Genomic DNA, 27,296 nt, shown 5'->3' with positions numbered 1-27,296 from the left:
GGGGGTCAAAACGGAATTAACCCTAATTAAAAACTGCCCAAATTTTGAGTCGCTCATTCTCTATGGTTATTCTTAGAAATTGGTTCCAATAATCTAAATTCCTTATGGTACATAAATTAATCTAGATCGAACCAAAAACAAAAAAAAAAATATTCGCTCCTCGACAAAACTGAAAATAACGGACAGCGGTCAGACCAGTGTCAAGCAGAGGATTATTACGTCCCAGCACTCCTCAACATGAATCCATGGAATGAATGCGGCATAAGCTTGCCGCAGACAAGAATAGCACCAGAGTACTGCTGTTGGTGGATATAATATATATATACATATGCAAGTTGATGATGTGAACCTCGTATAATTTGCTCTCGTATGAAGTGATTGTCTATCTAGGCGTGGTTGGACCTTTTGTGCAGTATGTGTTTCTCCTCAAGACACTAGACACTAGTAATGTCTGATAAAAGAATAAACAGGAACGAGCAACTGTATGGTAAGTGGTTCTTGGTGTTCGAAGAGATCAGACTGGAGCCAGAGTAACTGTGTAAGTATGCAAGTGATTCTTGGTGTTCGAAGAGATCAGATTGGAGCCAGATAACTGAGTAAGTACAATCCCTTGTTTTGGTTCTTCGTGCCTCAAGGTATCCAACAAATCGTTTAATAAAGTTGTCTGTATTTGAATGAGTGTTGGTGATTTAAGCTTTTATATATTTGCATCACAAAGGCACTCACCTTACGTAGACGATATGCATTTAGGATACTGGTCGTTCTAGTTGCGCATTCATGAACATGTCCTATTCCTTCAAGTTTCACGGAACATGCCCCCCTCCCCCCTTTTCTACATGAAAATTCCAATTCAATGAGATCTGATCAAATTTACTTTTAGCATTCATATGATCAAATTGAATGTATAACCAATCATAAATTTGACTTAAGTAAAAAAAATATAGATCAATATTTGTGACAATCTGTGAAAATAGAAGTCAAGAGAAGCAGTATGCCTTTTTCAGTCTCATCGGACTTCAACAAAATCAAGTTTTTATACAAGGGAGAGCTCCCCAGCAGAAGTTGATCTCTTGACAAGTTTCGCCCATGATTCATTCGTCTCTGAGATGATTTTGAGAGCATAATCCTATAAAAAATGAAGGCATAATGTTAAAAGAAATCCTGAAATAAAAAGAGTATGATTATATTTTTTTGGTCTGTAATCCAGGACATAATTCATTGTTTTGTATAACAACAAACATCGATTATATCGATAGACAGAGTTCATTATGAAATTCAGAAACCAACCCAGAATCAGAGAAGCTGATAAAAATCACCTAAGTTAAACTGTACTAACTAAAATCTTAGAACAACTTCGGATGTAAGAAGAAACTCTTTTTTGGATCTCGACATCCTTCTGTTTGTAAACTTGTTCGCGAAATAATATACCTTATTGGCAGGTTTGTTTCCGAGTCCAAATCTATTAGCAGGCTTTCCATCAGGGATTTTGTAGTCTCTAAACCAGTCTCTAATAGCAGTGAGAGTTCCCTGAAGAAATTACGTATTACATATCAGAAGACTGCAACTCAACAACTGTACATCATCTTGGTGGTTTCTTGCAGTTTTTGAAATTTAAAGGCATCACAATAACTGAACTTATCGGTTCGAAGATGGATAATTCGATTGAATCTTATGAACTACAGAACACAAGTTTAGGTTATACCGGGAAATGCTTCTCAACGTCATCAACGTCGTTCACTAGTGAAGCTCTTGGGTCATCCAACGAAATTGCAACTATTTTCCAGTCAAGTTCACCTTCATCAATCATTGCCAAAGCAGCTAATGGCTTGACTTTGAGAATCTGGCCAATTTTTCCTTGTCTTTCTCCAATCTCAACAACATCAACTGCAAATTAGCGCAGGTCAATTAGATGGTTCATTGGGAGCTCAATGAAATAAACATGTAAGCATTAGAATACCCGGATCATTGTCTCCTAATGCTCCTTCAACGTCGTGATTTGCTAAAGTTGGATCTTCCCATGTCTGCGGAAGCAACCCATAGTTCCAGTTTATGTTGTAACTGGGGAAAGAATAAAATAGTTCAGAGATATGTTTGAATATTTGTTATTGAAAGATATAATACTACTGATTGAAAATAAATAGCATTATTGAGTTATTTCAATAGGAGGGCATAAATCTCTAAAAGCCTCACAATAGATGATGACAAGAAATGGTAGATAACTTGTTTAGAAGGGATTTCACCATTCAAATTTGCAACTTGAAATTGTTGTTTTGGTTAGGTCATCACAAAATCATAACTTTCTTGTTATTTTTCTCTTCTATATTGAGACTTTATGTTCTATTATTGTTGCCAACAAACCAATTTTTAGGAGGAACTGTGATCGACTCGGTGCTACTCACAAGCTCGAGCAAATCCACGAGCTACTAAGACGGATCAGCCGATCCCAACTGCTTAATATAATTCATTTATTGTAACTTAACAACAATTGTTGCAAATAGCCGAATAACTATGTAACTAACCAACAAAAAAAAGCAGTGGAAGTAGAAGCTTACGGATAGTATCGAAGTTTACCCTTCTTGGTATCCTGTTTGATGGGAGTATATAACTCATCAGTAGCAACTTCCATCTTTGCACTTGTCTCTTTTGGTATTTCAACAATAAAATTGAATACTCCATCACCCAATTGCAAAGGTATATCATGCCAAGGAGAAACCTAACCTTTCAATTTTGTGACATTGTAATCTTAATTGAAGATTTCAATTTCATTTTAACAAATCTAAACCCATGTCGCAATTACATCTAAGAACCTCAATAAATTAAGATAAACAATATATTAGAAGAAAAAAGGGTACCTTTTTGCCGGAGTTATCAAGGAAGAAGACTCTGTAATCTAGGGTTTCAGGTTGACCCTCATGTTTGATCTGAATATCAGGCTTGTAAAGAGATTTACAAGTGAATAGTCTATAAGATTTTGTATTGAAATTGAGATTTGTAGTTTTTTGTTTAATGGGTAAGATGAAAGAAGACTGTTTGAGAAAGAAAGAAGTTGCTCCATTGCATTGGTGTAGTCTACTGCCTGTGATTGCAGCTGCAAGAACTCTAGTTGTCGCCATTACTCCAAACTCAAATCAATAATCTAATCTTCTATTTGATTAAGGGTATATGATGGAATTTGATCTGACTGTGAAACTTAAGGGTTTAATCACTCATTAGTGATTTAGTTGAACCAGGATTGTGGTGGTATTTGAGCCCGGACAAGGCTTAAGCACGATTGACCGATTCTCAGTACAGGGTTTGAGTGGCAGACTTCTTTCAGATTCGACTTTTCTGTTGACTTTATATAGATTGACCTGTTGGGTTTTTGGCACGTTCGTTACTGTAGTAACTGATAACCATTATTTGGGGCGTCACTGTCCTTAACAAAATTACTCATTTTGTAAGTCTAAGTTATGCCACATTTGTCATAAAGACATTGAAACCATAGAGCATGCGATCTTATATTGTGATTATGCTGGACATATATAGTTTTATTTTAACATACGTCTTCTACAGATATTATTTTCGTCTCTGAATGGATAGCCGCCACATGGAACCCAACATTGAAGGAAGAAACTAATACACGAGTTCACATTATTCCCATTATTTTCGGGATCATCTGGAAAAATCGATGCAAAGCTCAATTTCAACAGATTATCATAGTCCCACAGACTATAATTAACAACATTGTGTTATTTCTGAAATTGCATACTGATGGGCCTAAAAGGTTACCCTAAAAGGTCTCCACCCGCAAGTATACGGGCGTCAAGTAATAGTTCCGGTAAGACCGGTTCGTTCCTCAGAGACTAAGTTAAACTAAATTCTAACCTTAAAACTATTGAGATTTAAAAATAGTTTGATGGTGGTAAAATAAAAATAAAATATAAGACTCAAAAATAAATAAAGAAATAAGTCGGTATTCAGAAAAAAGGGAACCTAGGGTTTTCGAATCCGTCTTCCTAACAATTCTAACGACAATTTAATTTTGATCTAATTAGAGAGTTCTTTGTATAACTCAGGTTTTAGTCCATAAACGGTCTAAGAACCCGGAAGATTTTATCGTTAAAATAGTAAAAACTTTAATAAATTTATCGAGAAAATAATTATTATGACTTCATCTAAAACCCTAGATAGAAAAGATTTAGCTACTCATGCTAGAAACGATAAATATTTGAATTAGTATAAGAAAAAGAAGAAAGAAACTTAACTTTTCTGCGATTTTCCCACCAAACAGAGCCTAAGGAAGTGATTTCCTTCTGATTTTCAGAGAATTCTGCCAAACGCACCCCTAAGGAAAACGATTTTCTCGTCTTCCCGGAAATATTTTCCTCTCTGAGAAAATTATTTTCTCACCTTCCTTAACTCTCTTTCTCTCTCCAAACTTTCTGTTTTCTCTCTCTATTCTTAATCTCTCTCTCTCTCTCTTTTTCTCTGTAATCTCCCTCTCTCTTACTAAGAAGTCGAAAACAACAAGAAAAATAAAAGGCCGCGGCTTTGGGGAATAAAGAAAAATCTCGGGGGAATAAAGACTTTGGTCAACAAGATGTGACTTAGAGGGAATCTTCGTTTTGGGTCCAAAAATTAATTTTGTTATGTTTTGCTCCCTAATCTTTATCTCCTCTTCCTTTCTCCCAACCACCATAAATGCTTCTGAAACTTACATCCAGTCCCTTAGTCATCTGCTTTGAAGAATGACCAAGTTAGGGTTTTGATATATGTGAAACAAGTTCAGAAAAGATTCAGGTGAAAATCCTAACAGGAAAGACCATAACCTTAGAGATCAAGTGAAGCGATACTATTGATGATATCAAAGCTAAGATCCAAGACGAGAGGGATTTATCCGGATCAGCAACGTTAGATCTTTGCCGGTAAACACACAAAGATGGTCGTACTCTAAAAGAACCAATTCTTCGTTTTGCTTTGAGGCTTCCTGGTGGAATTATTGAACCATCTTTGATGACTTCAGCGAAAAAGTAAACCAGGACAAGATGATTGCCGCAAGTGCTATGCTCATCCCCCCATTTCTTACAAGTATTGATTCCATTGAAGCTTCTTTCATCATTGTGCTTTAGCAGAAAGATGTTTTATAATACAACTGGATGGCTAGATATAAATAATGATCATGAAAATAGCTTGTTTAAGATTAAGGATCTACCTATAGAGATCTACATAGAGAGAGAGGTCAACAATTGTTTGAAATTGTTACATGGTATGGAAAGAGGATGGTCAGATTCTTCTTAAGATTGGGAGTAGAAGCGGAAGAATAACCATTAATGCTTAATTGTGAGAGTTTTTATTTGACCGAGAAAGCCATCTTTGAAGAGAGAGAGAAAGAGAGAGAGAGAGATACTCCTATGGATTTTTCAGTTTTTCAAATGAAGAGATAGACATCACCATGAGAGAGAGGAACAGAAAGGATGAAGATTATGGGGCAAAAAATAAGAAATCCAATTATTGGACCTAAAATGAAAACCGCTTTAGGTCAAATCTTGTTTATTAAAATCTTTATTCCCCCGAGATTTTTCTTTATTCCCCAAAGCCGCGGCCAAATAAAAAGCAAGAAAATGATAATATTAAAACCGAGTTTCTCTCTCTACAATATCTCTTTGTCTCTCTCTCTAACTTTCTCTCTTCCTCTGTAATCTCTCTCTCTCTCACTAAGAAACTAAGATTACAAAAAGAAAAGGTGGGTGCTATTTACAGAGCTATTAAGTGCTATTTACAGATCCGGCTATTTACATATCTACTTTTTACTATTTACAAATCTTTTGACTTTATCACAACTTATTAGTTATTTAGTATAAAACCCCTATTTTAGAGATAGGTCCCCCCACCGAAAATGCTGAAAAATTAAACATCAAACTGACCGAAAATGTTGAAAAATTAAACATCAAATTGACCGAAAATGTTGAAAAATAAAAATGACCGAAAATGTTGAAAAATTAAACATCAAATTGGCCGAAAATGTTGAAAAATTAAACATCAAATTGACCGTAAAATGTTGAAAAATTAAAATGACCGAAAATGTTGAAAAATTAAACATCAAATTGATCGAAAATGTTGAAAAATTAAACATCAAATTGACCGAAAACGTTCATCGTTCTAAGCATTATTTCACCGAAAATTTGTGTTGTTCACTTAGAATGTTGACCTAGAAATCTGAGTTCTTTTTTAGAATAACCACCACAACTTAGTTTATCTTACCTCTAAAGCTATGTCTTCACTTAGAATGTTGTTATATGAGTCCAATGAAGAGTTGTAATTGAGTTCTTCAACATCAAATTCTTCCATTAATGAAGTCTCTTGACCACTAAGCTCCTCCATTAATGTACCTTCCTTATTGTTAGGTTCTTCCATTACTAATGTTTCTAGTAGGCAATTGTGAGTTGATTGTTCATAGTTGTGGTGGTGATTGTTGAGTGGTGGAAGGTGTTGGTGGTGGGATTTAGGAATGAAGGAAATAAAATATCTTCCAATAATCAATATATTTTTTTCAGCCCAATCCTTATTAAAATTTGATTTTAGTCCCTATGTGCTCTGTAAATAGCAAAGTTTTATTTACAGAGAAAGTGAAAAGATTCCAACTTTTGAGCTTTGTAAATAGCCAAAGTAGCTCTGTAAATAGTTTTGGCCAAAGAAAAACGAAATCAATAAGCTCTCGGTTCTCTCTCTCTCCCTCTTCCCTGTTTTCTTCTTTAAAACCCGTCATCTCTCTCCTTTCTGTTCTCTTCTAAGAACTCCTTCCTTCTCTGTTTTTCTGTTCTATAAAACTGATCCTCTTTTCTTCTCACTCTCTCTCTGATTTACTGTTTGTAGTTGAGCTTGAGAGGAGGATGATGCTCCCAGCCGAGATGCTCCACCAGTTCTTGCTCTCTGTTTTTTATATCCCCCGGAATTTGTTCTTCAGCCGAGAGAATATCTCTCTCTCTCTCTCTAGAAAATATCTCCAGCTCTTGATTCTATTCTATCCTTGGCTTCAGCTGAATCCCTGTTTTTAGCTTTTAATCCAACCAGCCCCAGCACCCTTTTTAAAAGAACAAGAAAACCTCGCCTAATCTCTCTTTAGTGGTTTATAAGATGGAAAGATAAGGATGGAAATAATTAATACGGGCCACTAAATATTAAAAGAAAAGGGTGATAAGGATGGATGGGCACTTCCAGTTTTGATTCTTTGGCTATGAAGAGAATTATAAGGTGTAACGTGGGACATTATAAGAGATTACCACGGGACCCACTGAATCAGCGCCACGTGTCCTATAGCAAAAGGTCAATTAATTTCTTTTTGACCTAAACTTTGACTAGTCATATTTTGCTCATCCGAATCCCAAATTGACTTTCGTTTTCGCCGTTTGGTTCGTTTCGGACTCTTCATTTCAACTGAGTACTAAAAGTTCCAGAACACCATAACCTCCAAATGACCAAAATGCCCTGAAGTATGTATTCTTACCGACTTTATCCGTTTTGCACGCGTAACTCTGTAAAAAGGTACCTGGACATAAAAGAGAGTAATTCGTGAGAGTAACAGCTCTAGAGAGACTAACTCGTCTAAATTAAGAGACTCAGATGGGACATTTCCATGTCTCATCAAACATCCCCAAACTTAGATTTTGCTAGTCCTCGAGCAAAATAGAAAAATAAAACTAAACCCATTTCACCACTTTCGTAGGGACCCACGATTGCACTTAACACGTGCAACAAGCCGTTAAACCTCTAGGTTACCCAAGAGGACGAGTTTTGTCTCGTGAGGGTTTGCAGTGAATATACCCACAAAATTCAAAGATCAAAGATGCAAAAGGGTCTAAATATGATGTGGACTAAAAATGTTCATCCGGTAGATTTTCGAAAGTTAATAGAAATTAAATCCAAATCAATCGAACCATACAAACGCTAAAAATCATTTCACTAGTAATCAAGACTCGAAGTGCACGTGACTAGCCAATATAAGTATCATTTCGGTTCTGAAAAGACAAGACCTCGATTACCGTCCCGATACATTTCGCCTCGACTGCTGCCTCACGGTCATACACTCAACAGTCAAAGTCACTCAAGAATGGTTCACTCTATGTGTTAGTATGAATATGAAGGAAAACTCAACACATGAAAAAGACGGACTAAAATTCTGTGGACGACTGATCTCAAAGAAGGAAACAACCACTAATACAGGATGGGGAAGCTAACCAACTCTTCTCACCTGATCTACTATCTAACAATGCTTCCTAGAGGTCGATAGACACTAATAAGGATCTGACTAGAACTCCTGAGAACTCGACGTCTTCAAATCTTCAAGAACAACTTCAAGGGATAAATACTCAAACAAACTGCACAAACTCTTTTTTTCTTTTCTCTTTTTTTTTTCTCTTTTTTTTTTTTTTTGAATACTGACACTTGTAATAAAACTCAAGATACATAACATACTTTCTTCACATTATTCTTTCCTTGGATAAAATTATATTCACTTTGCTTCATGCCTTATTCTCAGGGTTCTAAATGATGAATTTCCTATCTTCCTAGAGTTGACACTGTTTTCAAGTTTCTCAGACTACAAGAGAAGGTTTGCATTCCTGATGACATCCCTAGTGGTTGTGAAAGCAAACACAATCAGGCTGACTCCACCAAGCAACCTAAACAAAATCTAGCAATGAGTGGGTTTGTCAGATTCACCTAAAAAGCTAGACAGCTCCTACTTCGCCACAACACTTGAACTTTGACTGTTATAAAGGTTACTCTATCAGAGTAGTCGGTAAACAATTCCCCAGGAAGACAACCAACGATGAACGTTGTGACAGCCATCTTCCTTCGGCAAACGTTTCCTCTTCTCGAGGCGGCCTTTTTGACAAGAATTGTTTACAAACTTTCCTCTGAGAATGCCTAGATAAAAGTCAATTTCCCGAGTTGTTATTGATGGGTCCTATGAGCTCGATACCTTAGGGGCTGATGTCTAAATAATATTTTAGCTTTTTAAGTGAGGTTTGGGTTCGTGAATGTTGTTACCTATGTGGGCAAGAGAACGGTGATGAAACCCGTTTCTTATCTTGTAACTGGGTTAGTGCCCTTACTAGAATGATTACACTAACAGTTCGATCAAAGCAATTAGGCACACGAATTCACACAAATACCCACTGACAGGAGATTCGTGGGTGTTCAAGAAATTTACCTCCCGTTCAAGACGGGCGATGACCTTTGTAGATGACCCGCGAGTGTTCCAACCCGAGGCTTCGTTTTGGTTTTCGGTTACAATTTAATTAAGCCCTCCAATTTAGGGTCAAAACTTTAAAACAAAAATAAAAATAGAAAGTCTAAAAGTCTCTCTCTCACCAAAAATAAAAATAAAAAAATCTAAAATAAAAAAAATCTTTGTCTTCTTGATTTCCTCCTCCTTGTTTGCTCCTTTTCTTTAGCTTCTTTTGTGAACTACACACCAAAAACAAGAAAAGAAGTTAAAGTGATCTAAAAAAAGACAAAAACAAAATAAAAATAAGAAAATAAATTTGAAACCCTAAAACTAACTAATCCAAGATCAAAACAAATTTCCTAACTTATCCCCGCCAAAAACTTGCTGCGTATTTAAACTAACCTAAATAATAGGCTAAAATAAATCCGTATTTTATAATAAAATCCGCAAGTGCACGGGTCTATGTAGTGTAGACCTAGCAAGTACGGGTCGATCCCACGAAGACAAGTTGAAACTATTTTTAATCCTAAACCAGTGAATAAGTAACTTTGAGATTCAGTTTTGATGATAAAATTAAATAACAAAGCAAAAATAATAAATGATTGAAAGAAAATCAATACGGACAAAAAAACCTAGAGATTTTGAATCCACTCACGAAATACTTAGAAAGAACATCTAACAAATTAATCAAACACTTTTTTTTATCACTCAGACTTTAGGATATGATATCTAAAGTCCGGAAAATGTTTTCTTTAAAACAGTCTTAGCTTTTTATATCTACTATCGTTTTAACATTTAAAATAGTTTAACTATTACTCATCAAACAAATAAGAATAGACCATCAAAGACTTAATCTAAGCATGATATATCAAATCTAAAAGCATGAGTAATGAAAAATTAATTTAAATAATAAATACCAAGTGGGAATCAATACATGAAGAACAATAGAGTATCGGATTAATTTTATTAGTGTATCTCTAAAAGCAATCTCATGGGTTTCATCATCCTCTCTAGATGGAGGATTAAAAACCCATGTATACAATGATCATCATGAGGAAGTTAAATACAATAAAAGAAATAAAAGAAGGGATTAAGAGAGAAATCACCCAAGAGAGTTGCACTTCTTATCTTCTCATCAAATCTTATCGTACCTAAATGCCTTCTTTTCTTCTCTGCCTCCTAGTTCTCTTCAATATTAATTGCTCTCTCAAAACTTCCTAAAAAATTCTCCCACTTCTTCTCTGTTTACTGCCCAAAATTTCCTCCCCCCTTTTGACCATAAATCGATTGGTATTAATACCCACATAGCTCCCTTCAAACCGGCAAAATCTTTCCCTCTATCTCAACCGTAGTCTCTGTAAACCTCAAAAGCCCTCTGTTGACTACTTTGAATTGCATTACCCGGTGGATTTGAGTTTATCAACTCCAAAGTGATAAGTATACAAAGCCCTTGTGGGACCCATTCTTAAAACAACCAAAACCCACATTGAAATTCACCTTTTTGATTTGGTTAAAAGGACGGGTCCCACACATCATTTCCTAACCTTATAATAAAGTGGCCATCACGTGTGCAGTGCCCAACTTGAGTTGTCAAATTAATTGTACAACATCAATATGTGGAATGGTGGATACTTCTCCATTTAAGTCCATGCAAAATGATCACTCCTGCATAACACCCCCCATCAAATGTCTTTGTTGCACAACAACCTCAAAACTAACTTTAGTTGCACCGAATGAACTATTTTTGGTACCAAAGTATACATCAACTTCCCATTTCTATTGGCTTCTTGACATTTTTGTGTTATTCCTGAAAAATTAATTAAATTGATTAGTTTAATCAAAATTAAAGACTAACAAATGTACATTGATGATAAATAAATGAGTTCTAGCGAACTCATCACATACTACTCCTCGCAATCGTATTCACAAACGTACTCAATAAATTCTTCATTATTGGGTCTCGTGGCCTATTGACCATTACAAAACTAATGTAGAGCGTCCTTTCATAATCAACATACACACACAAATGGGTAAGGGAAGGGTAATACAGGATTATGAATCTTGAATCCTTTATACTAGATCTATTAGTTCCCGAGCAAATAGATAGTGAAGAAAGGAAAGCCAAAGCTATTTTATAAGCTATGCAATGGGCCAGGTCTCTTGACATAGCAAAGCTGATAAGAAGCAGACAACCAGAACATTATATTGCATCTACAAAGAAGACATTGCAATACACAATGGACAATGCATGCCATGCTGAGTTGCTGACAAATATAGAAGTAATGATTTACAAGTCGAAGTCTTGAAGTCTCTCACTGCAATAGGAAATGTAATATGATAGCCCATAATCTAGCTAGATATGCTATAGTAGTATATTTTTTTTTTTTTTGAATTGGTAAGCGTGTGCCTCGAACCCTTAGCCTCTAAGTTGGAAGACTTACCTCTTACCACTTGAGTCAAGGATTGTTGGCCTATAGTAGTATAGTTAACCAGGGTAACAAGGTCATCCTCTTAAATAACTCTTATCTTTTCATTTTCCCTCATAAAAAAAAAAAGGTGGGTGCTCTTCTTTTTGAATGTTACTGTCCACTGTCAGAGCTCAAGTTTAGACACTGGAAAAAGATGATACAAGTTAAATGGCTTGAATAGGACCACGTATGTGTTTCCTTTATCTCCGACTGTTGGGTTTGAAGAGGACCAGTTTCTCTCTATAAAACACAACACAATTGTCGCCTCATAAACTCAATCCTCTCTCTGATTACCAACAAAGAAAGAATGTTGAGAAAACACAAGAGGATAAGATGATAGCACTAAGAAAGAAAAATCCCCACCATAGAAAACACATGATCCTTTGGCGCCCAATTCAAAGTCCACTTAACTTTTTGTTTGATACCCAAAAAAAATATCTAGCAAATTTAAATAATACTTGTAAATGGAGCACAAACCCATGGACCAGTTTTCATCTACAAATTCATCATTTCAATTTTCAATCATAAAGATAAAATAGGAGTGGTGGGAGGAAGATAAAATATGAGCTCTCCCGATCGTCTCACATCTCTTGGGGACTTACTCGTTGAATACATGAGCTCTCCAAATCGTCGGCTTCATCTCATGGACCTCTTGAATTTAGACCTAAGTTTACCTAATTTCGACTACTATTGAATGAGTTATTATGATTTAAAGTTGGTATAAAGTTGTACCAAGTATTAACACCTCACAACAAAAGAGCTAGTAGTTGGTACCACATCTCTTAAAAAGGAAAAAGAGCTCCCTATATTAAACTTGACATGCTGACTCATCCAGATAAAAGAACGGTCATGTCGTAATCAAATTTTGAAATTTTTTTGTTTTTCAGTAAAAGTGAGTTAGCATGTCATCCTCTAAGTAATCTTCTAAATAATTGGTGGAAGTCGTTGTATCTATTTTCATTACATAGGACATGCCGACATGTACAGACACATTTTCGATGTCTGGATTGAAAATTTTCAATTTTCTTTGCTTCTTTTTTGATGACTTCTACTGTCATTTTCTTACAATGATGATAAAAAAAACAACTAAACCATGTACTAAGAACTCCCTATACTTTTCTTTATAGAGGATCTTGAATATCTTGCCCTCTATGAATAAAGACTATTAGGGTATTATGCTTCTCTTTTAACCTAAAAAAAACATTTCAATCTATTATTATCTACCAAATGAAATGAACATAAGGAGATTGAGAAGGACCAGAACAAAGAACTGGTCCACTATTTCATATTATTATATTTTGTGTTTGTGTATAAATACACTTCTTTGCTCTCCCAATTGAAGACAGACAAGAACATAACTAAACAGAGACAAAAAGGAGCTTACTTGATTGTACCTCATTAAGATATACTATGTATAACCTAAAGCCATCATCTACTTCAACAATATCTTCCAAGAATGCCAACTTGATAAATCTTCAAATTGAAGATGAACTCCATAGATGGCCAACTCTATATGAGGTAACTAGTTAAGATATTCATTGACAAGCTAGAAGTTTAATTAAGATATTCATGCTTTATGAGCTTACTTCGTAAATTTTTTCTTCATGTTTTAGGTTCTTGAGGAAATTAAAGCGATGGGTAAGATCTCGGGTCCGACAGTTTTGACAGGTTTGGTCTTATATTCAAGAGCTATGATCTCCATTATGTTTCTAGGTTACCTTGGTGATCTTGAGCTTGCAGGAGGGTCTCTTGCTATTGGTTTTGCAAATATCACCGGGTATTCGGTTATCTCTGGTTTGGCCTTAGGAATGGAACCCATTTGTGGACAAGCATTTGGAGCAAAAGAATGGAAGTTACTTGGATTGACTCTACAAAGAACAGTTCTTCTTTTACTTTTAACTTCAATACCCATCTCTTTTATTTGGCTAAACATGAAAAAAATCCTCTTATGGAGTGGTCAAGATGAAGAAATTTCGTCGGTTGCTAACATCTTTATTTCCAACTCAATTCCTGACCTCTTCTTCCTCTCAATCTTACACCCGCTTCGAATTTATCTAAGAACTCAAAACATAACATTACCATTAACCTATTGTTCGGCTATATCTGTTATACTTCATATCCCACTCAGTTTCCTCCTTGTCATTCACTTCAAAATGGGTGTAAGAGGAGTTGCTATAACCATGATTTGGACTAATTTCAATCTAATTCTTTTATTATTCGCTTTCGTGTTTTTTTCGGGTGTGCACAAGGATTCGTGGGTTTCACCTAGCATGAACTGCATCAAGGGATGGTCTTCGCTTATAAAACTTGCTATACCAACTTGTATTTCAGTTTGCTTAGAATGGTGGTGGTATGAATTCATGATAATTCTTTGCGGTCTGCTTGCTAATCCTAAAGCAACAATTGCTTCCATGGGAATTTTAATTCAAACAACTTCATTAGTGTACATATTTCCGTCAGCTTTAAGCTTTGGAGTTTCGACAAGAGTTGGTAATGAGATAGGAGCTAACCGACCGGATAAAGCACGTATAGCCATGATCGTCTCACTTTCTTGTGCTATTGTTGTAGGGATAATTGCAATGATATTCACAACTCTTATGAGACATCGATGGGGTCGATTTTTCACTAATGATTACGATATTCTAACCTTAACAACTATAGCATTACCAATTGTGGGACTTTGTGAGCTAGGGAACTGCCCACAAACAACTGGTTGTGGAGTTCTAAGAGGAAGTGCTAGGCCAACCATAGGTGTAAGTATCAACTTGGGTTCTTTTTACTTGGTGGGTATGCCAGTTGCTATTTTTATGGGTTTTGTTATGGACATGGGTTTTGCTGGATTATGGATCGGATTGCTAGCCGCACAAGCAACATGTGCAACGGTCATGTTATACGTGCTCGCTGGAACAAATTGGGTAGCTCAAGCTGAGAGAGCAAGAGAACTAACAAAAGCTTCTTCTTCTTCATCATCATTAGTATTGATAGAATTAACATCTGTAAGTAAGAAAATTGTTAATATGGAGAAGATTCTATCTAGTACTAATGATGGGTTAGAGAAGTCTGCTTCAATAGAAACTGACCCACTTATATTAACAACACCTAATATGAATAATTAAGCCCCTCTCATGAAGAGCTATTTTGAGAACAAAAACGTTTGAATTTTAGAAGCCATTTTGAGAATTGTTCACTTGGGTAAACTTGAATTGTAAACAGGAAATTGGGCCGGAGGCCCAATTTCTAGTATTTTTTTTTGTTAAAAAGACAACCCATCTTTTTAACTAGCTAGGCCCCAAGTAAGTTATAAAAATAGGCTTGAAGGACATTTTTAAAGGCACCAACTTTTTAAGAGTCAAAAATACCCTTCATTCAATTAGAAATACCTAGTAATAATCTAACTAATAAATCAAAAATTTGAGTTTTTCTCATGACCGAACCGAGTTGGATTGTCGACGCCGATTAGAATTTCTGGGGTTTGAATCGATTTGGGCTATAAGATAGGTTGATGTTTTTAGGTTTTGGTGATTTAATCTATTTGCTTGTTGTTTGAAGAGGCTTTTAAGGGGTTTGATTTAGTTTTTGGTTCTAAATTCTAGAGAGAGAAAGTTTTATATACTTTCAATGGAAAGAGAAATTGATAGTGTTTCAAGGTATAATTCAACTTCTTCATTGCTTTATTTTCATTGAGTTATGAATGATGGATGACAATTTCTTAGTTTTGATGTTTATGTTCAAACTTATTTGTTGGATTTATATGGAAGTTGTGAAAGTATAGTTGATGCAAGCAATGTGTTTGATAAAATGCTTGAAAGAGATGTTGTTGCTTGGAATGCAACGTTAGTTGGTTATACAAGACTTAGATTGGTTGAAATAGCTATAAAGTTGTTAGATGAAATGCCTATGAGAAATATTTTTTCTTGGACAATCATAATTGGTATTTATGTTCAAATTGAGAATTTCATGAAAGCTTTGGAAGTTTTTCGAAGAAATGTAAAATGATGGTGCTAGAGCTTATAAAATGACTATTATGAATTTGTAGGGGTTTTAGCTAGTTTTTCGATACAACATTCTATTAGACAAAATATAATAATTTGTAACAAATTTCATGTTAAATCAATTCAAAAACTAATTTGCAAACCATTTGCATGGCACTGCAAGGTGTTTGCAAGGCTCTGCAAGGTATTTGCAAAGCTTTGCAAGGCTCTGCAAGGTGTTTGCAAAGCTTTGCAAGGCTCTGCAAGGTGTTCGCAAGGTTGTGCAAGGTATTTGCAAAAGACGTGCAAGGTATTTGCAAAAGTCATGCAAGGTGTTCGCAAGGCTCTGCAAAGTTTTTGCAAGGCTCTGCAAGGTGTTCGCAAGGCTTTGCAATTTGTTTGCAAGGCTATCCAAGGTGTTTGCAAAAACCAAGTAAGGTGTTTGCAAGGCTCTGCAAGGTGTTTGCAAGGCTTTGCAAGGCAGTGCAAGGTGTTTGCAAGGCAGTGCAAAGTGTTTGCAAGGTATTTTCTTAGACTAGGGTTAGGTTGGTCATTTTATTGAAATTGAAAATTACATAATTGCCATCAGGGAGGTGAAGCCTAAAATACTTTGATGAATCCTTTTTAACCAAAGTCATAATTTCTTTGGGAGTTTTGGCCAAATTCCCCAATTGTAAATTGGTCTAAAGTGTTTTCAATTTGTTATAATAATCATTTGAGGGTGATGGAAAAGAGAGTGAAAGGCTCGGGGAGACAGAGAGAGAGAGAGAGAGAGAGAGAGAGAGAGGGACATCCTCGAGAAGGAATAAGTGCTTCGCAAATAATAGCACATATAAGGAACACCGAGTTTGGTGAAACATCTCTGAGAATTGAATATGTGACATCCATAATTTTGGAGGTTATGTCAACATTATATCCCACTTGAACTACCAAATGTTGACGCGTCTAACTTGTATTGGGCATGCGGGACTACATATCTATGGAGGCACACAATATGTTTGGGCCAAATATTGAAAACCAATTCTTCTACTTTAGAGTCCCAACAGTCTTTGGTTAGATGGTTGGTGTTTGGGAGATTTTAAATGCACTCGCCATTTTCGTTACATACACTTACATCTAAAGTGCTTTTTGTTCAGGTAGAAGGAGATGTGAGTGTGGCAGATAAAATTGGAAAGTATATATAAAATCTCTCTTGGTGTTTCAATATTGTGAATCTAGGGACACTAGAGGCCCACTAGAGGCCCAAAGCTTAAACCAGATATTATCATTTCGGAGCCCAATGGAGGTTCACTTAAGATTACTTATGGATGGTCAACAAATTTGTCACTCCAAGGCCTTCTTATCCCCATCTTGTTTAACTTTCTTTCTTTTCTCCTACTCTTCTCCAATTTGTCACTTAAGCTTAACACCAACTATTATCATTTCGAAATCCTAACCAATGGTTGTGAATGACTAAAGAAATTTATTTTCAATCTTTTCATCTTGGTTTATTAGGAGCAAGTCAGAAAGATTGAAGAGCTATCATTCTATCGTGTCTATCATGGCATTTAGGGGACCCACTTAAGGATGCCTCGTGGGTAGAGTTAGCCATACAGATTCGACTAGAGTCGTCAATATTCCTCCCTAAATCGATACCAATAATCTTAGGAGTATGAAAGTTTGCTCTTACCTTTCACTAATAAATTGTGATTTTAACCTTTAATGATTTGCTTTTTTATGTGTGGGATGGTCAATTGTATTTTAAATGCCTTTACATGTTTGAAAGGTATCTCAACAACCCAACTGTCCCTTGGCTTGCTTTGGACCTTTTTTTCTAATACATCGTCCCTGTATTTTTGTCATTATCTCTTTCCTAATGAGTTAATTATTGTACTCACTTTCTAGAAGCATTTGAAAATATTCTTGGTCAATATTTGTAAAGAGGAATAATGATTAATAAATGAAAAAATATGGTTAATTCAGGTTGAACAATCAACTTGTAAGCAACTCGCATGTTTGGCCTCAATATGTCCCGATATTAAATTCGACCCCCAAACCAAAGATATCTTCAAAAGAAAATAGTGTCTATTAAGTTTATTTTTCATTTTCAAGGTTAATGGGTGTAATTTTTTCTTTTCTTTGTAATCTCTCGCCTAGTTCTTCCCCTCTGATATTTATCACCTTTAAAAAAGTTTGTCCGAGGAGAGCCATAGTGGGACAAAGCCTTATGTTGGAGGCTCTCTTTATCTCTATTTTGTTGTTTTCTTTCTCTCCCTCTTATTTTGTACTATGGCTCTTCAACGAAAAAAAACGTATTTACTGAGGTATATAGTCGTCAGTAAAGAAAACTACATTTTTTCGTTGAAGAGTCATAGTACAAAATCATTTTTTTGTAATGTGTTTCTCTATACTAAATTGTTGGCGGAAGTTTTTACAGGGATTTAATGTTATATATTAATATTTGGAGGGATTAAAGTAGTAAATTCATACAAAATTTCTAAATGTCTCTTGCTTCACCTCTTTCCAAAACCCATCCTCCATCAACAGTATCCTTTTTTTCTTCCTTCTCAGCTGTCAACTTCAACTACACCAACCAGAAAAAACTTCAACTACACCCACTACCAATAGACAATGAAAGAGTCATTTGTTCTCGTTTTTAATTTGTTATTTGGTTCTTATTTAATATATTTAATGTATCTGGAGACATTAATGGTGATTCTTTAATGGAGGAAGATGATAACTTCCACTCTAACCCAAGAACAACCATTTTGTTCCCAAATACTGATACTCCACTATACATTAAAATGTCCTTTTTTTTGAGAGTTAAAGAATATAGTTCATTAGTGCTTATTTCCAAAAAAAAACAAAAAAAAAAAGTTATTTTCCAAATGGCCCCCAACTTTGTGACCAGCTTCTTGCCTAACTCCCTACTTTATCAATAATTCCTGTATGACCTTCTTTTTCAATTACCGTTAACTTTCCGTTACTCTCTCTCTTTCATCTCATTACCTCTCTCTGCCACATCATTGATCACGCCACATCATCGTCTTCCCCGACAGATTTCGCGGGACGGCGACCTTTAATTTTTTTCTCTCTCTAAATTTTTTTTAAATTTCTCTCTCTCTCTCTCTAAATACTCCGGCGAAGGGGGAACCCTTCGCCGGAGTGTTTAGAGAGAAAACAAACCAGAGTGTTTAGAGAGAGAACAAACCGGAGTATTTAGGAGTGAATTAAAAAATGGCCAGCACTTTGGGGAAAGCTAAATAGTTTCCGGGGTGTGAAATTTTAAAGGGAATATGTAGAATGTTAGAAATTTTCCGGGGAAATAAATTTTAAGGGGAAATAGAAAAAAAAACACTCCACCTCACCTCACTCTCTCTCCACCTCACCTCTCTCCACCTCACCTCTCTGTCTTCTCCGATTAGGTTACCGGTCGGAAAATTTTCCGACCGGCGACCATGAAAAAAAAATTCACACACTCTCTCTCTCTAGAAACTCTGACAGTTCCGGTCTGTTGAAGAACATACCAGAACTCTGGAGTACCCCTTTGCCGGAGTTTCTAGAGAGAGAGAGTGAGTGAATATTTTTTTTTTTTCATGGTCGCCGGCCGAAAATTTTTCCGGTCGGCGACCTAATCGAAGAAGAGAGAGAGAGAATGGTAGGGAGAAAGAAGATGAGGTGGAAAGAGAGAAGTGAGGTGGAGAGAGAGAAGTGAGGTGGAGAGAGAGAGAGAGAGATGGGGTGGAGAAGCTATTTTGCTTTCCCCCTAAATAAAATTGTCAAACAAAATTGACCAAATTTTTATCAAGTCATCACACCCCGGAAACTATTTAGCTTTCCCCAAAGTGTTGGCCTAAAATATATATATATATTCCTATCTGGTCTGTTGAAGAACAGACCGGATCTGGTCTGTTCTTCAACATACCCGATCTCCGACGAAAGATGACCCATTCGCCGGAGTTTATAGAGAGAGAGCGATGAGCGTTTTTTTTATGAAGGTCGTCGCCCGGAAAATTTTTCGGTCGGCGACCTTCGTCGGAGAAGAGAGGTGACATGGAGAGATATGTGTGGGGGGAGAGGGAAATGAGGTGGAATTGAAGTTTTCTTTTTTATTTTATTTTGAAAAAATAAATATAGAAAGGGCAGTTAGAACATTTACTTCAAAAAAGTGAGTCATATTTGAATTTAAAGAAAAATAAAGGGTCATAAAAGAAGCTGGTCACAAAAATAGGGGGACAAATAGGAATTAACTTAATTATTTTACAAGTTAGAACTTTTAGTTTAATCCTGAAGAAGGAAACCAAAAGAAAAGAATCTAACTCTAAAGAAGAAACAAATATCCTCTTAAATTATGACTCCTTTAACGTATATTTTCCGTCTTACGTTTATCTCTTTGATATATTTGTATGAGAGTGAAATAACACAAATAGAGATTCATAATCCATTTTAACTTTGATCATACTATATACTCCATATCACACCTCTTAACGAAAAAAAAAAAAAAAATATACTCCATATCACACACCTATGGTTGCAAATTAGTCAACCATGGCTGCTAAAGTCATCTCCCCACTACCTACCAGAGCAGAGAGGGAAGAAGAGTCATCATGATCATGACCCTTCTTTTAACCTCACGTGTAAACAACCCCTAAAATCATCCAGTCCCACCTTTCTTCATCACTCACTCAATCATCTTCTCTCTCTCTCTCTCTCTAAAACACTGTACAGCTCTCATCATCACTTTCTCTCTCTAAAACTCTTCTCTCCCCTATTTTTACTCTTCCTTCACTTTCATCTCTAAACCCATTACCAAAATGGCACGAATTGAAATTTCCTTCCCTTTCCTTCTTCTTCTCTGTTTTTTCTCACTCTTTTCTTCATCAAAATCCGACGAAATTTCAATCTTACTCAATCTAAAATCTGTCTTTCAAAAATCAAATACCACCATCTTTGATTCATGGAAACCTAATTCTTCTTCTTCTTCTTTATGTAAGTTCAGTGGAATTGTCTGTAATACTAATCAAAATGTAATTGAAATCAATCTTTCAAATCAACAATTGAGCGGAATTCTTCCTCTTGATTCTATCTGCAATCTTCAATTCTTGGAAAAATTAAACCTTGGGGGGAATTTCATTTATGGAACTATCTCAGAAGATCTGAAAAATTGTAGTAAGTTGAATTACTTAGATCTTTCTAATAATTTATTTACTGGGTCATTTCCTGATTTCTCAAATTTAAAAGAATTGGGTTTCTTCAATTTGAATATGAGTAAGTTTTCTGGTTCATTTCCATGGAAATCACTAGAAAATTTAACAAATCTTACTTTTTTAAGTCTTGGGGATAATTTATTTGATAGAGCTCAATTTCCATTAGAGGTTTTGAAGCTTAATAAGCTTTCCTGGCTTTACCTCACTAATTGTAGTTTAGAGGGAAGAATTCCATCAGGAATTGGAAATTTAGACAAGTTAGAAAACCTAGAACTTTCTTCTAATCATTTAACAGGAGAAATTCCAGTTGAAATCACCAAATTGACTAATTTGAAGCAACTTGAGATTTATGAGAATGAATTGAATGGAACTTTTCCAATTGGATTTGGAAATCTCATAAAATTAGAGTATTTTGATGCTTCTACTAATAAATTGAAAGGAAATCTTTCAGAAGTGAAGTTCTTGAAGAATTTGGTTTCTCTTCAACTCTTTAATAATCAGTTTTCTGGAGAATTACCAATTGAATTTGGTGATTTCAAATTTCTTGTTGAATTATCTCTTTATAATAATAAACTAACAGGAGAGTTGCCAGAAAAGCTTGGTTCTTGGTCTGATTTTGATTATATTGATGTCTCGACGAATTCGTTTACTGGTTCAATTCCACCAGATATGTGTAAGAATGGGAAGATGACAAAATTGTTGATGCTATCAAACAATTTTAATGGAGGAATACCAGAGAATTATGCTTCGTGTTCATCGATGGTTAGAGTACGAGTTAACGACAATGCTTTAACAGGGTCTATTCCTTTTGGACTTTGGGGGTTACCTAATCTTGATTTCTTGGATCTCTCTATGAATCAATTCGAAGGATCGATTACTTCTGATATCGGTAATGCTAAATCTTTAACTCAATTACATCTTGGTAGTAATCGGTTTTCGGGTGTATTACCTCAAGAGATTACACAATCTTCGTCTCTTGGTATAATCGACATAAGTTATAATCGATTGTCTGGTGAAATTCCATCGAGTATCGGAGACTTAAAGAACCTTGATACTCTTAACTTGCACTCGAATTTGATTTCAGGAACCATTCCTGATTCATTAGGTTCTTGTTCTCAATTACGCAATCTTAACTTGGCAGGGAACTCAATTTCAGGATCAATTCCTTCTAGTCTTGGATCTTTACCTTCACTCAACTCTTTAAATCTATCGCAAAATCAACTCTCAGGTCGAATACCATCAAGTTTATCGTCTTTAAGGTTTAGCCTTTTTGATTTATCAAATAATCGATTAACGGGACCTATTCCTCAATATCTCTCAATCGAGGCCTATCGAAAAGGATTCATTGGTAACCCCGGTCTTTGTAGTTTTGATCCCAACTTCTTGCAACCGTGTCCGTCTAGTTCAGGACAATCAAACAAACTCCGAATAACTATATCGTTGTTACTCGCCCTTATCACAGTTTTATTGATTTCACTTGCGTGTTACTATGTGAGGAGAAGAACAAAAGATCAAGATGAAAGTTCATTGAAATCAAGCTCTTATGACTTCAAATCATTCCATGTTTTGGGTTTCGATGAACAAGAAATCTTGAATTCGATTAAGCAAGAAAATGTGATTGGAAAGGGTGGTTCAGGTAACGTTTATAGAGTTGTTTTAAAGAATGGAATAGAATTGGCAGTGAAACACATATGGAATTCGGATTCGGGTACCCAAAAAACTCGAAGTAGCACAGCAATGTTGATGAAACAGTCGGGAAATATGTCTGAGTTTGACGCAGAAGTAGCAACTTTGAGTTCGATACGACACATAAATGTGGTGAAATTGTATTGCAGTATTAAAAGTGAAGATTCAAGTATGTTGGTTTACGAATATTTACCGAATGGAAGCTTGTGGGATCGGTTACATACATGTAAAAAGAGCGAACTCGACTGGGAAACTAGATATGATATCGCGATTGGTGCTGCAAAGGGTTTAGCATATTTACATCATGGCTGTGAGAGACCCGTTATTCATCGAGATGTTAAATCAAGTAATATTTTGTTGGACGAGTTCTTTAAGCCTCGGATTTCTGATTTTGGTTTAGCGAAAATCGTTCAAACAAATACTGGAAAAGATGCAACACGAGTTATTGCAGGCACACACGGATACATTGCTCCAGGTAAATATTGTTTTATCGTATTGATAAAATTATTGAGAGAATCTTTTTAGAAACTCAAATTTGACTTGAACACCTCAACAATATAAATTCATAAAATTTCGCATCAAAAAGAAAATGAGAAAAGGAAAGGAAAAAAGTTCCTTTTCCCCTGCTTTTCCCTATCTTGTTACAATTTGCAAACCAATGAATTTGTCTTGAATTTCATTTTTCTAAGTCCTTGGCTTTTCACTGTAAAGGTGACAGAGACCACTTTTCCTCGATGTCGTGCTAATTTTTGCTCTCTACTGACGTTCTTTTTACGTATATTGTGCAGAATATGCATATACATACAAAGTAAATGAGAAGAGTGATGTTTACAGTTTTGGAGTGGTCTTGATGGAACTAGCAACGGGTAAAAGACCGATTGAGCCCGAATTTGGAGATAACAAAGATATTGTGTACTGGATATTGACCAAAACGACGAGCCGGGAAATGATAATGGAGGTTATCGATTCAAATATTGCAGATTCCATGAAAGAAGATGCAGTGAAAGTGTTAAGAATTGCTGTTTTGTGCACAACAAAACTGCCTTCACTGAGACCTTCAATGAGAACTGTTGTTCAAATGCTTGAGGAAGTTAGACCACACCAATTGACAAGCATCAAAGTTGATGGTGACACTGCAACCAAGAAAGAGAGCTTTGAGAGGAAAGAAAAATTGAAGCAAAGCCCTTAGAGAGAGGGAGATAGGTTAGAAGAAAATGATGGAGGTGAAGAAGGTGAAGAAATGAATTTTGGAACTCTTTATATGATAGAAACTAGAGTTGTATTTATTATGGGTTAATCTATAGTGCATGAATATCTATGATATATGTAGCTCTTGTGACAATATAGGAAAAAATGTGATCTTATAACCAAAAGTATAATGTCTAGGTCTCCGTCATACATGATCAATTGAGTTTGAACTAGATGCAAATTTAGCATGATATTCTACACGTGATAAAAGTCATACATGCTGCACATTTTCGAACGAAATTGTAAGAGTTTTTGTTCGGTTTTGAAGTAGACTTCAACGAGGTTTTGAAGTCGATTTTCATTAAACAAATCTTTGTTTTGGATTTCGTGGTTTGTTTTGTAATATTTGTTTCTAGATTTTTTATTCTAATCTATTTTGTGATGTTTTAGGGTTGATCTTGTTTCCGGTATCATTTTTATATGATTATAATTTTATTCTGATATTTTGTTCGGGTAAGTTTTATGATCTGGTTGGATGGATTTGATCGTTTGATTGTTAGTGGGTCTTCATCATGTGGTCCAGTAGCTTGGAGTTAAGAAAGATGGTCGAAATGATTGGTTCCGACTGTTGGTTGATCCATTGCAACGATGTTTATTTCATCCAAACTGCGGTTTATTTTCCATAAACTTTTGTTCGTATTTTTTGTTGACAAACATAGAAAAGGAGTATCAACAAAACTTGGTAATTAGAATAAACAAGTATCAACAAAACTTGGTAATTAGAATAAACAACGAAACAAATAGGTGTTTGTTAGATACAAACTGGTGTTTGAGAATTTGTTCTTTCTTCCTCCTTGTTCTTCGCCAAGAAACCATACCTTCAAAATCTGGTTTATCTGGTTTCGTCAGAAAACCAGACATTTTTGGCGAAGGGGTGAAACCCTTCGGCCGAAGAGAGATGGGATAGACTGATAGAGAGAAAAAGGAAGAGGAAACAATTTTTTTGTTTGTAAATTGGGCTCAGACACCTTTATAGTCTGCTGATAAAAAACAAGTCCTTTCGTAGTAAAACAACCCAATATTTGAATAATACCGAAAACGTATTCGACACAGAAGATACCTCAAAAACTTCAACCCAAACACATTACTACATATAAGTTCACAATCCTCGCACAAAACAGAGATTATTTAAGTAGGGATAATTCCCATAACACACCACACATACTACCATAATCAAATCAGAAATGAGGGAAATAGTTTTATGTTCTTCTCTTACTCCTCTTACTTAGTACTCATCACCATCGTCCCCACTTTCGCCTCCTGCAGATTCGGCACCAACTTCCTCATAATCCTTCTCTAGCGCAGCAAGATCTTCTCGAGCTTCTGAGAACTCTCCTTCCTCCATACCCTCACCCACATACCAGTGAACAAACGCACGTTTTGCATACATCAGATCAAACTTGTGGTCAATTCGAGAGAATACCTCGGCAACACTAGTCGAGTTGGAGATCATGCATACAGCTCTCTGGACCTTAGCGAGGTCACCTCCTGGAACAACTGTCGGTGGTTGGTAGTTTATTCCACACTTGAATCCAGTTGGGCACCAATCAACAAATTGGATTGTTCGCTTGGTCTTGATGGTTGCAACAGCAGCATTTACGTCTTTCGGCACGACATCACCACGGTACATCAAACAACAAGCCATGTATTTTCCATGGCGGGGATCACATTTAGCCATCATGGAGGAAGGTTCGAAAGCAGTGTTGGTGATTTCTGCAACTGAGAGTTGTTCATGGTAGGCCTTCTCAGCTGAAATGACTGGTGCATATGATGACAGCATGAAATGAATCCTTGGGTACGGAACCAAGTTAGTCTGGAATTCTGTCACGTCCACGTTTAGGGCACCATCGAACCTCAATGAAGTTGTGAGAGACGAAATAACCTGAGAGACCAATCGGTTGAGGTTTGTGTAGGTGGGTCGTTCAATGTCGAGTGATCGCCTACAGATATCATAGATGGCTTCATTGTCGAGGAGCACAGCTACATCAGTGTGTTCAAGAAGAGAGTGAGTCGAGAGGACACTATTGTAGGGCTCAACGACGGAGGTGGAAACTTGGGGTGATGGGTAAACAGTGAAACCAAGCTTAGACTTCTTTCCGTAGTCAACAGAGAGACGCTCTAAGAGAAGCGAACCCAATCCAGAACCAGTACCTCCTCCAACTGCATTGAAGACGAGAAAACCTTGAAGACCCGTGCAGTTGTCGGCAAGCTTTCTAATACGGTCCAAACAGAGATCAACAATCTCTTTCCCAATAGTGTAGTGACCACGGGCAAAGTTGTTAGCAGCATCTTCCTTGCCGCTGATGAGTTGCTCAGGGTGAAAAAGTTGACGGTAAGCACCGGTCCTAACTTCATCAATGACAGTGGGCTCAAGATCTACAAAAATGGCACGAGGAACATGCTTTCCGGCACCAGTTTCACTGAAAAAGGTGTTGAATGCATCATCTCCTCCACCAACAGTCTTGTCACCTGGCATTTGACCATCAGGCTACAAATAACCAACACAAATATCTTAGATATTGATTAAAACCCATAAGAAATTCAAATCAATAACAAAATTGAAGTTCTCAATAAGACATTTGATCCGAATCCAACCAAATGAATACATATAGATCTGTTAATCCCTAAAACGCTAGATCCGCGAATAGAAAGAACAGATTTAATGGTTTCGAAATGAATAAGCAATAGATCTAACAAAATAGGCCGATAAACTTGAGTAATAACAAAGAAAACTCTTCAAATAGATACAAATTCATCAATTCCATTCAGATTTGTACCATTAAAACCCTAGATCTGATGAAACTATTAAGGGAAAATGCAGTAAAATGAAAAATTCCAATCAAACAAACAAATCAATAAGAATTAAAGAATCTGAAAGATCTACAGAGATAAAAAGGATGAATAGAAGTAAACCTGGATGCCATGCTCAAGGCAATAAAGTTCCCAGCACGCATTACCAACTTGAATACCAGCTTGACCAATGTGGATTGAAATGCACTCTCTCATTTTCGATTATTACAGAAAATGAATGAATGAAGAAGATTGTAAAAGGGAAGAAGAACAAGAAGATGAGCGTTTATTAAGACGCTCTTCGATCGTTGCTAGGTTAAACAAACATTTTGTTCGATTGGTTTATATAGAGAGTGAGAGAGAGATAGATCTAACTATAGTTAGCTAACCCTAGTTAAGGACGGCCCTCTGACAGAGAATCGCCAACAAACCAACCAATAATGATGTACCTCACGGCCCATGGGTACATAGAGTCCAGGCTTGGACAAAATAATAGATTCAGCCCAAGGAATTGGGTCGGACAAAATCTAGAAAACCTTGTATATAGGCAGCAACCATGGGTAGTCCAGCATTGGTGGGATAATTAGAGGTTTTGTTCCCTTTGAGCCACGACCACATTTGTGAAGAAGCACCTATTATATATCATTCTTTTTTGCATCTCTTCTACTACTCTCGGTCTCACTTAATGTTTAAAGCAAGTGCCAAATGTAACGACATACGTAGATCGTAGTCGACTTCC

At 36.1% G+C, this 27,296-nt stretch overlaps 4 protein-coding genes across 4 annotated transcripts; 2 read left to right on the top strand and 2 right to left on the bottom strand.

Moving 5' to 3' along the window:
- Positions 1 to 861: 861 nt before the first annotated feature.
- Positions 862 to 5,498, bottom strand: LOC147551934 (soluble inorganic pyrophosphatase 6, chloroplastic-like). Its single transcript, XM_086667278.1, has 7 exons — positions 4,809 to 5,498; positions 2,853 to 4,715; positions 2,553 to 2,713; positions 1,958 to 2,058; positions 1,703 to 1,884; positions 1,429 to 1,527; positions 862 to 1,126 (listed from the first exon to the last, which is right to left on the bottom strand). The coding sequence occupies exons 2-7, from the start codon at positions 3,111 to 3,113 to the stop codon at positions 1,034 to 1,036; spliced, it is 897 nt and encodes a 298-aa protein (XP_086523404.1). The 5' UTR covers positions 3,114 to 4,715; positions 4,809 to 5,498; the 3' UTR covers positions 862 to 1,033.
- Positions 5,499 to 12,170: 6,672 nt separating this feature from the next.
- On the top strand, positions 12,171 to 14,863 carry LOC147551933 (protein DETOXIFICATION 48-like). The gene is made up of 2 exons (XM_086665264.1): positions 12,171 to 13,194; positions 13,290 to 14,863. Exons 1-2 carry the CDS (start codon positions 13,087 to 13,089, stop codon positions 14,790 to 14,792), a joined length of 1,611 nt encoding a protein of 536 aa, XP_086521390.1. The 5' UTR covers positions 12,171 to 13,086; the 3' UTR covers positions 14,793 to 14,863.
- Positions 14,864 to 19,991: 5,128 nt separating this feature from the next.
- Positions 19,992 to 23,892, top strand: LOC147551932 (receptor-like protein kinase 7). The gene is made up of 2 exons (XM_086665263.1): positions 19,992 to 22,994; positions 23,308 to 23,892. Exons 1-2 carry the CDS (start codon positions 20,441 to 20,443, stop codon positions 23,706 to 23,708), a joined length of 2,955 nt encoding a protein of 984 aa, XP_086521389.1. The 5' UTR covers positions 19,992 to 20,440; the 3' UTR covers positions 23,709 to 23,892.
- Positions 23,893 to 24,765: 873 nt separating this feature from the next.
- LOC147551931 (tubulin alpha chain-like) lies at positions 24,766 to 27,011 on the bottom strand. Its single transcript, XM_086665265.1, has 2 exons — positions 26,681 to 27,011; positions 24,766 to 26,255 (listed from the first exon to the last, which is right to left on the bottom strand). The coding sequence occupies exons 1-2, from the start codon at positions 26,771 to 26,773 to the stop codon at positions 24,993 to 24,995; spliced, it is 1,356 nt and encodes a 451-aa protein (XP_086521391.1). The 5' UTR covers positions 26,774 to 27,011; the 3' UTR covers positions 24,766 to 24,992.
- Positions 27,012 to 27,296: the final 285 nt, after the last annotated feature.

This window comes from Eschscholzia californica, unplaced genomic scaffold, assembly GCF_041429995.1.
Source record: "Eschscholzia californica isolate CP2 unplaced genomic scaffold, dmEscCali1.0.p SCAF_3, whole genome shotgun sequence".
NCBI lineage: Eukaryota > Viridiplantae > Streptophyta > Magnoliopsida > Ranunculales > Papaveraceae > Eschscholzia > Eschscholzia californica.
The sequence above is the reverse complement of the archived record's forward strand: the minus strand, read 5'-3'. Positions and strand labels throughout refer to the sequence as shown.